Source organism: Trichechus manatus, unplaced genomic scaffold (genome assembly GCF_000243295.1).
Source record: "Trichechus manatus latirostris isolate Lorelei unplaced genomic scaffold, TriManLat1.0 scaffold00053, whole genome shotgun sequence".
Lineage (NCBI taxonomy): Eukaryota > Metazoa > Chordata > Mammalia > Sirenia > Trichechidae > Trichechus > Trichechus manatus.
In genome coordinates, this window is record NW_004443989.1 from 7,113,054 (window position 1) to 7,128,841 (window position 15,788).

General features: G+C 42.8%; 1 protein-coding gene across 3 annotated transcripts in view; it reads left to right on the forward strand.

The window, feature by feature from the left end:
* Positions 1-15,788, forward strand: part of CDH13 (cadherin 13) — a 1,198,041-nt gene that overhangs the window by 1,057,719 nt on the left and 124,534 nt on the right. For all 3 annotated transcript variants that reach the window (XM_004377722.1, XM_004377723.1, XM_004377721.2), the window contains one exon: positions 12,996-13,178. In XM_004377722.1, coding sequence (XP_004377779.1) covers positions 12,996-13,178 — 183 coding nt within the window. The remainder of the gene's footprint in view (positions 1-12,995; positions 13,179-15,788) is intronic.

Genomic DNA, 15,788 nt, shown 5'->3' on the forward strand with positions numbered 1-15,788 from the left:
CTGACTAAGACATTTGGGATTTAAATATAAATAAGAAACTGTAAATCAATCCCACGTATGAATTTTTACAAATCCCTTGTAATGAAAGCAGAAGGTTTCTCTTGTCCTTATTTGCACTGAGGTGTTAGCGTCAGGAGCCTAACAAAGTGTGTCGATTCTCCTCCAGCTCCAGAGATTAAAGATGTACTTTCTCTAGTTAGGAAGAGTGGCATGCCTGTGAAGGGGGCTGGTTCTCAAGGGGGAGTGGGGAGGTTTCCCTTGTGTCTGCATTAACCTGAGCAACACCCCCATGCAAATCAGGAAGAAGGAGGCTCCTCAGAGTGGTTTAGCCAAAGGTTTTGAAAGAGATAGGGCTCTCTCGTAGTACTTCCTCCTTCCCTGCCCCTCATGCCATTAAAAAATGGAGACTTATTCTCAAATGCTGCCTTTCCTAGCATGGGAGCCAGAGGATAGTGGGCTCTGAGAAGCTGGCAAAAAGTATATGGCTTCATGTATTTGAAAGGTGCAGCTACGTACATTTGATGAATGGTTTAAATCCATGCCCTTAAACATAGAGTTGCCATATGACCCAGCAATTCCACTCCTCTGTATCTACCCAAGAGAAATGAATACATATGTCAACATAAAAACTCGTACATGAATGTTTATAGCAGCACTATTCATCATAGCCAAAGATTGGGGAGGGAGAATATTCTATCAACAGATGAATGGATAAACAAAACGTTGTGTATCCATACAATGGAATATTATTTGACCATAAAAAGGAATGAAGTACTGATATACGGATTAACCTTGAAAATAGCATTCTGAGTGAAAGAAGCCAGTCACAAAAGGCTACATATTGTGTGATTCCATTTACATGAAATATCCATAGAGGTAGAAAGTAGATTAGTTGTTGTCTAGGGCGGGCAGTGGGTAGGGGAGAGAACCGGGGAGTGACTGCTAATGGGTATGGGGTTTCTTTTTGGGGTTGATGAAAGTGTTCTAAAATTGATCTTGGTGATGGTTGCACAGCTCTGTTACTATACTAAAAAGCTCTGTTCTCCGTTAGTCGTCCAGGTGGCCATTCCAGGAGGACCTGGACATGCGACCGTGGAGTGCAGGAAAGAGGTCAGGACTGAGGCATCTGCAGCAGCAGACCCCTTCTTTGCTAAGCAGGCTGTCAGGTGGGGTACAGGGAACAGACATTGCTGAGGGAAGAGAAGCATCTGCAGTCATAAGATAGTCAGGGGAGAGATGGCCTCCAGAAGGCAGCCTTGCATTTCTGTGGTATGTGTTTCACTGGCCTGCTTAGCAACCCCTGTGTTCTCCTCTCATGGAACTGTGTGAATTCTCAAGGCCCCCACCACTGGGGCCTTTGGCACCCCAACACCTCGTCCTCATTGCAAGGACCCAACACAAGTTAGAATGATCACAGAGATCTTTACAACTTTTCATCATAAAACTCGGAGGTGCCTTAGTGGTCATTAAGCCATAGTTCTCATCACTGGATGTGCATTAGAATTCTATGGGGAACTTTTAGAAATACAGGCACCTGGGCCCCACCCAAGAAAAATCTCTGAAAGTGGGGCCCAGATCACCAGTAATTTCTGAAGGTTTTCATAAGGTTTAAATATGTAGTCAGGGTTAAGAACTACTGTTGTAGTCTGAGAGCATAAGTCTCAGATAAAGGGTCTGGGACCCAGAGAAGTTAAGAAATTAATCTAGGATTACACCAGTGGGTTAAAGGCCACCAGAACTTGCTCCCACATCTGTGAATTTCCCACTGCTATGAATTTGTGGGAATGTATAAACCAAACTCCAGCGTCTTTATAGCAGACCTATAAAGACTATTGCTATTGTTCCTGAAAAATTCACTCTTTGTCCAGGTTCAGATGTTAGTGGCCGAAAGCGTGTATCTACAGAAAATCTCTTTGCTTCTCAGAATTAAATGATTTTCAATTATCTTGTCACATACAAATGTGTTTGGTTTTCTCTTTTATTTTTTGAAAGAGAGAACAGAAGCTCAACTGGAGGAAAGATGCTGATGTCAGATGGAATAATGTGTCTGAACCCAGCATTTAGAGAGAAAAGAATGTGGGCATATTTGCTTCTCAGTTTTGGTTTTCCTGTCACCATCTAATGTAATATTTATTTCATCAGTTCCCTAGGGCAATGGTTTTCAAACTTTTTAACAGTAAAACTCTTCCCATCTCCCCCAAGCAATATCTTAAATAGGAACAACAGTATACAAAACAGATAAAACGTAAGTAACAGATTCTTCAGGCAGTTTAAATTCCCATTGTTTAGAGGAAGATTCTTGATACATTGGTCAAAAAAACAAAAAACAACCAAATCCATTTCCATGGAGTCGATTCCAACTCATAGCAACCCTATAGAACAAATTAGAACTGCCTCATAGGGTTTCTAAGTCTGCAGTCTTTGGCAGAAGAAGCTGACTGACACATCTTTTTCCCATGGAGCAGCTGGTTAGTTCAAACTGCTGACCATTTGGTTAGCAGCTGAGCGCTTTAACCACTATGCCACCAGGGCACCTTGATACATCGGTAGGACTCCTGAAATAGCTCTCCAACACTCACGGTTTAGTGTGAACATAGCGAAGAGCCACTACCCAACAGCATAATTTCCCTGCCAATTTTTGGTGGCTGTGTGTTTTCATTTTGTTTTGTAGAAATAAAGACATGTTTTGCTATTTGAGCCTCTTCTACCTGAAAACTCTTTCTTTTAGTCATTTTCAAAAGCATGTTTCTGTATTTGACAGATTTGAGGAGACTCATAGGCAGGGTTGTGTAGAGGAAGAATACAGTCATTAGAGACCCCTCGAGAACCAGAATAAATGAATGTGGCCAGTCATCTTCCACAAAAATTATGTATCCAGCACGTCCTATATGTCCTGCAGCCAATACATGGAAACTCCTCATAGGAAAAGGAGTTGACAGAGAAGAGTGCACAGAGAGGAAGGCAGAAAATTTCTGCCTAAGAAGGCAGCAAAGATTGTTTCTCTGTCTCACCCTTTGGCCCATCCCCCTGCACATGAAGAGCCAGGCTTAGGGACACTTAGTCCTTCCTCTCCATGGAACGGGACCCCAGACAACAACCCTCCAGGAACGTAGCTCTCCTTCTGGCCCAGGGCTACCCTGCATCACACCAACTAGTGGGACCTCTTTATCGATTCTACTATATCAAGAACCACATTACCTGTATGGCAGTGAGTCTTAGAGAATAATCTTCACTCATGAACTTGTTTCTTTCTTGTTGAGTTGCTATTCCTTATTATTGTTGAATTATTTCCACCTTTGGGTTTTGCATTTCACCTGTTTAGTAACCGTAGATTGATAGATAGCTGTCGTGGAGTTGACGCTGACTCAAGGCGACCCCGTATGCGACAGAACAAAACATTGCCTAGTCCTGTGTCATCCTGATCGTGATCATCAGCATGTTCGAGTCCATTGTTGCAGCCATTGTGTCAGTCCATCTCACCGAGGGTCTCGCTTATACTTCTGGACCTTCTACTTCACCAAACATGATGTCCTCCTCTAGCAGTAGGTCGGTCCTCATGATGTGGCCAAAGCAAGCGAGTCAGACAGTGTTCTGTTGCAATCTGTAAGGTTTTCATTGGCAAATTTTTGGAAGTAGATCACCAGGCCTTTTTTCCTAGCCTGTCTTAGCTTGGAAGTTCCACTGAAGCCTGTCCACCATGGGTGGCCCTGCTCATATTTGAAATACAATGGCATATCTTCCAGCATCATAACAACACACAAGCCACCACAGTACAAGAAACTGACAGACGGGTGGTGGCTGGAAACAATACTTGACTGGGAAAACTGCCAACACATGAGAACGTGTAATAGGCTTCTCTGTAACTCTTTATCATGGCTAGAGGGTATTTTCTCTTTGCATAATAGAGATAACTTACAAATATTTTTAGCAAAGCATCTGGCACAAAAGAGAAACACAATAATTGTCAGTAGAAGAAATGTTAGTTGGATTAAGAGGGGATTTTGATTGTTTTCTTAAGAAGAGTCTTGATCTTTCAGAGATGCCCCCTGAAATATTTACAGATGAAATGGTATGTCTGGGGTTTGCTCTGAATCATGCAGCAATGGGGAGAAGGAGGGTGTGTAGATGAAACGCAATGGCCAGGAGTTGAAGATCTCTGACGCTTGATGATGATACATGGGTTCATTATCTATTTAGTGGACTTTTGTAAATGTTTAAAATTTTCCATAACTAAAAGTATAAATGAAAAAGAAAGAAAGGCTTTAAAAAGATCTGTGAGACTCAATCGTCATCAAAAGGACATGTACCTGCTGAAGACAGCAGACATTCAACAGGGTTGCTTTCTCCAGGGCTTCATTGGTTGCATGGGGTAGAAACCTATCAAGATGGCTGGTCTGGACATGAAGTTGTTGCAGGCACAGAAGTATCCCACAGACAAGATGTACAACCCAACCTCGTGGGAATGAGAGCAGGACCTGGAAACCAGTCAGACTGAGGGCCCCTCATAGTTGGTCTTCTGTCTTTGAGTGCCGCAAGACCTCTCCTTGGTTGTTCTCTGAATGTCTCGGTGCTATTGCTCCTCCCTGCTGCACACTGGATTTCTCTGATATTTCATCTGTAAAAATGAGAGAAAAATGGCCACCCCATGGTTAACTACTGAGATACTGTGGATTCAAGGACCCTTCATCTGATTGTAGCCTCTATTTCTCGGAGTTCAAATTCTTAACAGATATAATCTGATTGTTCATGAAGCAGCCAGTGGATTTTCTAGCCCTGAGTCAGGTGGCCACCTCAGGGTCCAGTCAACTGTGGCCAGGGAAGCTGGGATCACATGACACAAAATGGCTGCCTGTTGTTGTTGTTCTTAAAAAAAAAAGAAAAACAAACCCATGGCCGTCAAGTTGATTCCAACTCATAGTGACCCTGTAGGACAGAGTAGAACTGCCCATAGAGTTTCCAAGGAGCACCTGGTAGATTCAAACTGCTGATTAGTTGCCTTCAAATTGATTCTAACTCATGGCGACCCCAAGTGTGCAGAGTAGAACTGCACTCCATAGGGTTTTCAAGGCACCTATGAGTGAGTTGGAACTGTCAAACTTTCAGCTACTAGATGAGTGCTTAACTGTTTGCACCACCCAGGGACTCCAAAGACTACCTAGTAACACTCTTTTTACCAGGGGCTGGGGGTGGGTTGTGTGGATTATGCAGTCACCCTGGAATATGTCTACTCAACATATTGAAGGATCTTCTGAAAAGGAAGAATCTCATTCACCATTGGGAGGTCTTTCTATCATCTCTGCCATTTGAACTATCATTTAGTTTACGCCCTTTCCTCAGTGCGTCGCTGTTCTCACTGTGAGAACCTCAAACACACACACAGTGTCGCTTTCCCCCATGGATTTTTATTCTGTAGACAAAACGATCCCAAAACGTAATGTCTGTCTATAGTGCTCTCACTGTGTGAGCGATGTGATGTTGACCGTTTGGGGAATCAGAGACATGGTCCCCACTCTCACGGAGCTCACAGTTGCTAAGGGCATGAGCCGGCTGTTGCTGCCTGAGAGGACAGGGAAGTCTGTGGCAGGTTCTCCTGGGCCCACGGGCTCTAGGAGTCCTAGCTCTAGCGTCTGATGTATTTCTTCTCTGGGTGAACTATTTCTCATGAGCGTTGAAAATAAAAGCTCAGATATCACTCCTCGTCTTTAAAGAGAACAAGGCATTTACAGAATTTTAACCAAATGGAGAAAAGAGTCAAAATGATGCTCACCAATGTCTGGGGCCACGATGGTTTCTCAGCTTCCCAAATGTCCTCCTCCCATCCCGATCGTACAGTCACTTTGGGGCTGGCTGTGCCTGTCCTACTGCGGCATGGCTAGCAAAGGGCTCAGTAGGATCTAGTGCCCCGAGGGCTGGCTGATGTGCAGGCCACGATTCCCAGTCAAGCAACCCCAGAGTCCCTTGTGTGGCTCTGTTTTTTATCACTTCTGAGATATAAGGGTTTTTTTTTTAAGATACTGAGTGGATTTTATTTAGACCTCTGTATACTTTTGAAAAACAATTTTTTTCAAGTATTATATCCATACCCATTGCTGTCAAGTCAGTTCCGACTCATAGCGACCCTTTAGACAGAGTAGAACTTCCCCATAGGATTTCCATGGAGCGGCTGGTGGATTCAAACTGCTGACCTTTTGGTTAGCAGCCTAATGATTAGCCACTGCGCCACCAGGGCCCCAAATATTATATATATACATGTCATATTATGTGCACTTTATATATATAATTACATTTTCTATTTTTATATTCTATACAGTGAAATCTGTGAGAGCCAGAACTCAATGGAACTGCCTTGTTTTTCCGGGTCTTGTGAGTTTTCCGCCTTTGACGGGGTGCAGTCTTACCACTTTTCTATGGCTCTCCATTAGCGTTAAATATTCGAGTTTTATTTCTCTGATGAGTCTCCACCTTACACAGGTTCCAGCTTTCTCAGGTTTTACTGTATTTTAAATTTTAATATAATATTTAAATATTTTAGATATTATATTAGATATAATATTATATATGTATATATATAAATAAAGTACACATAAACAATTATATACACAAATAGCCGCATTATAAGGCAGCCTGTGATAGGAATGGGAAGAGTCATAGTGGTTTGAACTATATTCTCTGATTTATTAGTAAGAGTTTCATATGCTATAGAATCAGAATCTGTCATCATTACCATTATTGCTAACAAATATTGACTTCTTACTATATGCTAGGAATGTGCCAGGCTCCTTAAATGCATTATCTTATTTATATCAATCACAGTCTCTACCCCGTTATGATACCAACAAGATATTAGATGCTCTATCCTTTATGTAAACATAGACTCATAAAAGTGTTTGCAAGTTAAATTTCTGATGATCTCTCCCCCATTCTTGTTTCCTCACAAATAGAAATCGGGGTTATAAATGTTTCTGAGACTTGATCTTTTAGTTTTCCAAGGCCAGGGCCCAGATTTCCAAGTTCATCAGCAGTCCTCCACACAACCTCAGGGCTGGCAGCTCATGAACTTGAGACTCCTGTTGTCAAGCATGTAGACTTGCTATGTCCAGGCCCTTAAACTCATCTACCGTCACTTCTTCCCACCCCCTGCTTGCTCTCCAGGCTGTTCATCATTATTGCCCTCTTCCAAGTTAACCTAAAGACCCACTCTTCGCTCTTGAAGAAAGAGCGTTCGTTCTGGATGTATAATGAAATGCAAGTCCCGCTCTCGTGTGGTTTTGACCTTTGTGGCAAGTCCAGGCAGCCTTTCCCTAAATGTCGTCTAAAACTCACCCCACCTTGTCAAAGAAAGAATAAGATAACTCAGTTCTGAATTTGGAGGAGAAAGCTAAGGAGCCTCAGTATATCCCAAGCCAATCACCCACAGTGATTGCATAAAAACATATTTGCATCTGGTATTTGATTTGCCGAACAGTTTAACAAAATAGTAACTTTATCTGTTTTGTTTTGTTTTGTTTTCCAATTAAAGGCAGTAATGTTACAATCAGTAATTCCTCCTGTTCTGGTATGGTAAATGAATGTTTATGGTTTTTAAATCACTGAGTGCACATTGCTATACAAATGTAAAATGGTACTATTTCATTTTAATCTATTTAATTTTACATTCTTGAATTACAAATGGGGTTAAAACATTGAATAGAATTAATAGAATGAGTATTTAATTAAGCAATAATGAGTTTCTAAATGGATGCTCAAAGAAACTGGCTTTATAGTTTATGCAGGAATCAGATAATGGTCTTAACAAAGACTACAATAATTGTGTTGAATGTTTTCTATACTTAAAGATTTTTTTTTCTGAATTCTCTCATGGGTAGATTTAAACATAACCTAGTTCTTGATTAGACTCCCCTTTGCTTTCAAGGTAAATTCCACAGGCATTTCCACGGCCCAAACCAAACCCAAATCCACTGCTGTCGAGTCAATTCTGACTCATAGCAACACTACAGGACAGAGTAGAACTTCCCCACAGGGTTTGCAAGACTGTAATCTTTACATAAGCAAACTACCACATCTTCCTCCCTAAGAGTAGCTGGTGGGTTCCAACCTCCAACCTTTTGCTTAGCAGCTGAGTGCTTTAACCATTATGCCACCAGGGCTCCTCTTCCATGGCCCACAAAACCAGAACACAGACACACAGACACATACACAATGCCGTCACATTAATTCTGACTCATGGGATCCTACGTTTGTCAGAATAGAACTGTGCTCCATTGAGTTTTCAGTGGCTGATTTTTTTGGAAGTAGATTGCTAGGCCTTTCTTCCAAGGCACCTCTGGGTGGACTCAAACCTCTAACCTTTTGGTTAGCAGCCAAGTACATTAACCATTTGCACCACTCAGAGACTCCTCCATGGCCTGCAAGGTCCTGAACAATCTGACTCTTTCCACCTCTGGAGTCTAATATCAAACAATTCTTCCCTCCTCCCCCTGCATTCTAGCCACTCCACCTTCCCTCTGTTCCACAAATGCAGCATCCTCCCTCCTGCCACCCAGCCTTTGCTCATGCTGTTTCGGATGCCAGGAATGCTCTCTCCCCTTTCACCACACTAACTCCCCTTCTTCCCAGACTGGTCAGGTCCCCCCACTACAGGCTCTCCAAGAACCCTGTGCTTTCCTTCCTAGCACTTAGCACATTTTTCTAAATTATACATTTATTTCATGACAGTCTCTCCTTCCAGCCTGTAATCTCCATGAGAAAATGCACCATATCTGTTTTGTTTACCAGTGTATCCCTAGAGCCAAGTACCATACCATGACTGGCACACAGAAGGTACTCAATACATATTTGTTGGAAGGGTAGATAGATGGATGGAGATGGATGCATGGATGGATGCATGGATGGATGGAGATGGATGGATGGATGGATGGAGTTGGATGACAGATGGATAGATGAATGGTTGACAGATGATAGATGAACTGATGACCGATGGAGGGTAGATTGATAGATGATGGTGGATGTATGGGTGAATAGAGGTTGGATGGAGGGGTGGAGGGAGGATAGATGAATGAAGGATGAATGGATGGATAATGGTAGGTAAATGTGGTTGGAGACACATTAATACATTCAAGGACAAATGAGGGCCACAATATGCACTTCTGGGAATTCCTAGAACATCACCACTTTCCCCCTTCCACTTGGACCCATTTTGTTCATGCACCAAACAGGTATTGGAACTGATTCTATGACAGCCCTGTCATTAGGTGCTACAGACACGAACATCTCAGCATCCTGGGAGAAAGTGCACAGGCCTGTCTCACTTAGACACGGCCTAAATACATTTTACTCATTCACCCATTCATTCATTCATCAGCTCTTGAGACCCTTACCCCCCACATTGGGTACAATGCTAGGTACTGGGGATAAGGACCAAATCATCCATTAGATAGAGTAGGCACAGTTCCTAGGGCCCCAAAAGCAGAAGAAAAAAAATGACTTTTTAGGATCAAAGAAAATGTTTTAATTCTTCTTTCACATCAGGAAAAAAATGCCATGTTTTAAAACTCATGAACATCAATTACGGTAGGTGGGACCAATGAAGGCAAAAGTGACTAGGGCCAATAAAAGTCATAATGTGGGCCAGTTGGGCATGTCATAGAGAGCAAGGCAGACATTCCGTCCCTGCCCTTCTGGAATTGTCAGGCAATGGTGGAATCAGGCATCATTCAGTGAGTCAGTGCCTCTTGGTCTCACTCCTGTATAGCTTCATCCACCCACATTCCCTGCTTAGCCTTCATCCTTGCTGCCAGGTCCCACTTCCTACATTTAACAGCATTCAGAAAATACTTACTGAGTCCTTTCTATGTGCCTAGCACAGTGCAAGGGGCTGGAGATAAAACAGTGAAGGCGACAGATGCATGTAGAGACTCTGGCATCCTCAAATCTTGATCTGTTCTTACAGTGTCTTCACCTCGGCAAATGACACTCACCTGCTTTGACAGAGCAACTTATCACTTACGCAGTCGGACATAACAACATTTCTACCTGACTGATGGTTCCTAGCCCCCTGTAGTCTTAGTACTCCCACATAATTGTCCACCTGGCTTCCATAGGACAGATATTAGAAGAGCCACCGGGACAGGTTATGAATTGATGTCCACTGTGATCAGTAGGTACAGAGAACTAGTCTGCTGGCTCTGGACCACTGCAGGGGATGGAAGACTGGCCTCCACAGTGGGGATACTGAGTGGGCATGAGTAGCAACCAGTGCACCTCATGAGCAGCCACCACTCATCTGTCACTGCAGGCTTGCGTGTTACTATGTTGCTGAATAGGTTTCAGCAGAGCTTCCAGACTAAGACAGACTAGGAAGAAAGGCTTGGCAATCTACTTCCAAAAATCAGCCAGTGAGAACCTAATAGATCACAACAGTCTGACCTGCAATCGATCATGGAGATTGTGCAGGACCAGGCAGCATTTTGTTCTGCTGCGCATGGGGTCACCATGAGTCAGGGGCCAACTCCACAGCAGCTAGCAGCAACAGTGAGTAGCAGAGAACTTGAAAGCAGACGATACCAGAACTCAGAAGATTGGATCTGATCATTAATTTGCTGCATGCCTTTGGAAAAGACCCTTCCTTCTTCTCTGTGTCTGTTTGTTCATCTGTAATCTGAAGGAATTAGATGGCACACGAACCACCAAGTCCGCCTCCTGCACACGTGGCAGACAGCAGTAATTGATCACAGCACTCCTTCTTGCTGTGGCCGATGTGGCTGCAGCCCCCCTCAACACTGTGCTCAGGCAGCTGCACCCACCCACCAGGGCAGGCACGTAGGTCTAAACCATGTTTCTCACCCCTGACAGCATATTAGAATTATCTGGGAGGTTTTAAAGAAGAACACTGACTCCCAGGCCTCACCTCAGCTGAACTGGAATAGGACCCAGGCATCTTGTTTTCATTAATTTTTTTTCTTTAGCATATACACAGCAAAACATATACCAATTCAACAGTTTCTATGTGTACAACTCAGTGACATTGATTATGTTCTTTGAGTTATGCAACCATTCTCACCCTCTTTTTCTGAGTTGTTCTTCCCCAGTAACATAAACTCACTGCCCCCTAAGATTCCTATCTAATCTTTTGAGTTGCTGTTGTCAATTTGATCTCATACAGATAGATCTTGAAAGAGCACAAACAAAATATATATAAAACTTTAACAACTTAACAACAAAAAGACAAATAATCCAATCATAAAATGGGCAAAGGACTTAAACAGACATTTCACCAAGGAAGACATTCAAATGGACACTGAACACATGAAAAGGACCCTGGCATTTTTTGACAAACAGTGTTTTAAAAAGTCCCATAGGAGAGTCTATTGTGCAAAGGGGGCTGAGAACCACCAGTCCAGATTACAAGCTCAGAAATTCTTTGATTTTGTGAGAATGGGAGAAAATAGACGATAAGACTAGTAGGCCTTATTTAAACAAGAATTAGAGGAATCCGATCCAAATAACTTGGCTCCTGGAGCTGTATTATGAGACAGCATCCACAATATCCCTTCTCATTCTGCTTTTTTCCGCCCTATGTGCATGCTCTAAGAATTTTCCATGCCCCTTTTATAGAAGAGAAACAACTCATCCTGTTTTCTAAGGTGGGAGAGACAAGTTAGTCTCCATCCCACCACCCCCTCAACAAGGCATCAAGATTAAGGCTTGTGATTAACCAATTAACCAGCCTCTGCTTTTGAAACCTCATTTCTCCTATTACTTCTCTTTGAACACAAGGGCTTTTTGACATCCCCTTGCTGTCTCCAGACTCACTTTCCTACTGATTGAAATTCTAAGATATTTCTTCTTCCTGTCAGCTTAGTGGTATTACTTGTTTATAAAATATTTGCAAACGGATTACTATTCACCTATAGTGTGTCAAAGGTAAGAATCAAAACAATACTTTATGCTTCCAGCTCAGAGGAATGTGCTAATGATCGCTCATGCAATTCTTTACCTGTGGGAGAGCTGATTTTTCATTTATTGATTTCTTTTCACCACACCTGCTTGCAACAAGTATTTGAGATGTAACAATAAAAACATACATGCAACAAGGTGCCAAACAATTGATTTATACGTTGCTTTAGAAAATCGGTTTTTTAAAAGTCATGCTAGTAGTGAGCAAGGGGTGGGCAGGATGAATTGGTTTTCTTCGTAAGAGAAGATGACAGGGTCTAGAAGAGGCTCTGACGTCAAACACTTGTGCTTAAGCCCCAGCCCCTCCACTGACAAGCTGTGGCATTCTGGGTATCAGGTTATCATGCCTTTTAGGATAGGCAAGACTACAAGAACAAATACATGCAAAATGTGTCATGGCTCAAATTCAAGAGACATTTATTTCTCACTTAGCAACAGTTCAGGACCGGTGTTCCTGACCTTCAGACTTCTCCCTGTAGTGATTCAGGGATCCAAGCTCCTTCCCCTTGAGGCTCTGCCTTCCGCTAAGATCTTGTGGTTGTTCATAGAAGGAGAAAGGGTGCAGAGAGGAGGCACAGCACAGCCCAGGAACACAAACATCCCTTCGGCCCACCTTCTGTAGGAGAGAAGTGAATCTCATGGGCACAACTAACTCTAAAGAAGGCTGAGAGAGGGAGGGTAGCATCTGCCAGGCATAATCTTCTGTTGTTACTTATTGCTAAATGAGATAATGCAAGCAAAGTTCCCAATATCCAGTATATGCTCATCAAACCAAACCCATTGCCATTGAGCCTATTCTGACTCATAGTGACCCCATGTTTGTCAGAGTAGAACTGCCCTCCATGGGCTTTTCAATGGCTATAATCTTATGGAACTAGATCGCCAGGCCCTTCTCCTGCAGTGCTGCTGGCCAGGTTCAAACCCCCAACCTGTCTGTTAGTAGCCAAGTGCAAAGTGTACCACCCAGGAACCTAAGAGCCGTAAATGCTCTTTGCTATGTTTATTCAAAACAGTGACAGTTCTGTCTGCTTTGTTTGCAGTTTCAAGCCACAGTTGAGGAAGGAGCCGTGGGCGTGATTGTCAATCTAACAGTCGAAGACAAGGATGATCCCACCACAGGTGCATGGCGGGCTGCCTATACCATCATCAATGGAAACCCCGGGCAGAGCTTCGAAATCCACACCAACCCTCAAACCAACGAAGGGATGCTTTCTGTCATCAAGGTAAGGGGGCTTTAAGCTGCTCCTCTATGGGAGGTGGAGGGCCCCCAAAGGGGGCACATGGATCTTTGGGTTGGGAAGGTCATGCAAAAGTTGGCCCTCTTCTCTTCCTCCTGGAAATTCAAAAGAAAAAGCCTCACTGCTTAAGAGAGTGCTTCTGTATTCAGCAGTATAAACTGGCAACCTGTAAAACCAGCTTCTAAAACATTTGAACTTATGGGTAACTTTAAGAAATCCAAACTCAATTCTTAAATGAGATTCTCTATATGCTCACTAAAATTTTCAAAAGATCTTCAAAAATGGGTGATGTGAATGTTTTTCCAAGATCCATGCTCCAATGTGATTCTTAACATTTCTTCTTAATGTTTCTTAGCAAAGTCTCAGTTATTCTCTTAGAAACAGGAGCTAATTACACACATGAAATAACTCCTGGTGTGAAACCTGTGAGCGTTGCTAACTGGCTCACTGAACTTCTCTCTGGCTACAAGGGGAAGGAGGAGGAAATGTGATAATGAATGAAAAACACTTGGCGTGTGGTACTTGGATCGGAGGGCTGGTAGCAGCAGAGCTGGTAATGCTGGTAGTCTCAGAACCCTACAAGATGGAATTTTCCCACTGTTCCACATTCTCCGGGACATTTTCTCTCTGTGAGAGTTTCTGCCAAAAACCAGGATATTGATTGGAACCTTATTTTTTGTTAGTGAAAAAAAAACAGGAGTGACAGTATTTATAGTAATAACAGCAGAGGACAAATCAGTAACACGACTGCCTACTACCTGTATCTTGCACGTAGGCAAGATACTTTGTGCCTCAGTTTCCACATCTGTAAAATGAAGATGATAATAGTAACTACCCCATAGAGTTGTTGGGGGGAATTTAATTAGGAGCCCGGGTGGTATAACGGTTAAGCACTCGGCTGCTAATCAAAAGGTCAGCAGTTCAAACCCAGCAGCCTCTCCTTGGGAGAGAGATGTGGCAGTCTGCTCGCATAAGATTACAGCCTAAGAAAACCTTTGGGGCAGTTCTACTCTGTCCTATATGGTCACCATGAGTCATAATGAACTCAACAGCACACAGCAACAATGAGCTAATATGTAAAATGGTTAGAAAAGTGACTGGCATTTAGAACTTGTATTAGTTTACTTTTGCTGCTGTAACAAGTTGTTGTTGTTAGGTGCCATCAAGTCAGTTCTGACTCATATTGACCCTATATACAACAGAATGAAACACTGCCCAGTCCTGTACCATCCTCACGGTTGTAGCTATTTTGAGCCCATTGTTGCAGCCACTGTGTCAGTCCATCTCGTTGAGGGTATAAAACAACATGGAATTACTATCTTATGTTTCTGGAGGTACGAAATCTGAAATGGGTCTCACTGGGTTAAAACCAAGGTATCAGCCAGGTTGCATTCCTTCTGGAAGCCCCATGGGAAAATTCACTTTCTTGCCTTTTCCAGCTTCTTTCTAGAGGCTGTCTGCATTCCTTGGCTAATGGTCCCTCCTCCATCTTCAAAGCCAGCAGCGTAGCATCTTCCAGTATCTCTCCGAGTCTGACCCTCTGGTTTTGTCTTACATCTCCTATTTCCTCCTTTGAGCCTCTTGCCTCCCTCTTATAAGCCCCCTTGTGATTAGATTTAGAGACCACCTAGACAATCCGGGATAATAATCTCCTGGTCCTTAACTTAATCCCATCTGCAAATCCCTTTTGCCGTCTAAGGTAACATTCACAAGTTCTGGGGATTAGGATGTGGGCGTTTTTGTTGTTGTCATTAGGTGCCGTTGAGTCAGTTCCAACTCATAGCGACCCTATATACAGGAGAACGAAACACTGCCCAGTCCTGTGCCATCCTCACAATTGTTGTTGTGCTTGAGCCCATTGTTGCAGCCACTGTGTCAATCCATCTCGTTTTTCACTGACCTTCTACTTTACCAAGCATGATGTCCTTTTCCAGGGACTGGTCCCTCCTGGTAACATGTCTTTAAAGTATGTGAGACAAAGTCTTGCCATCCTCACTTCTAAGGAGCATTCTGGTTATACTTCCTCCAAGACAGATTTGTTCATTCTTCTGGCAGTCCATGGTATATTCAGTATTCTTTGCCAACACTGTAATACAAAAGCATCTATTCTTCTTCAGTCTTCTTTATTCATTGTCCAGCTTTTGCATGTGTATGAGGCAACTGAAACAACCATGGCTTGGGTCAGGCGCACCTTAATCTTCAAGGTGACATCTTGCTTTTTAACACTTTAAAGAGGTCTTTTGCCACAGATTTTCCCAATGCAATGCATTTTTGATTTCTTGACTGCTGCTTCCATGGGCATTGACTGTGGATCCAAGTAAAATGAAATCCTTGATAACTTCAATTTCTTCACCATTTATCATGATGTTGCTTATTGGTCCAGTTGTAAGGATTTTTGTTTTCTTTATATTGAGGTGTAATCCATACTGAAGGCTGTAGTCTTTGATCTTCATCAGTAAGTGCTTCAAATCCCCTTCACTATCAGCAAGCAAGGTTGTATCATCTGCATATCAAGGAATCTTCCTCCAATCCTGATGCCGTGTTCTTCTTCGTATAGTCCAGCTTCTTGGATTGTTTGCTCAGCATACAGATTGA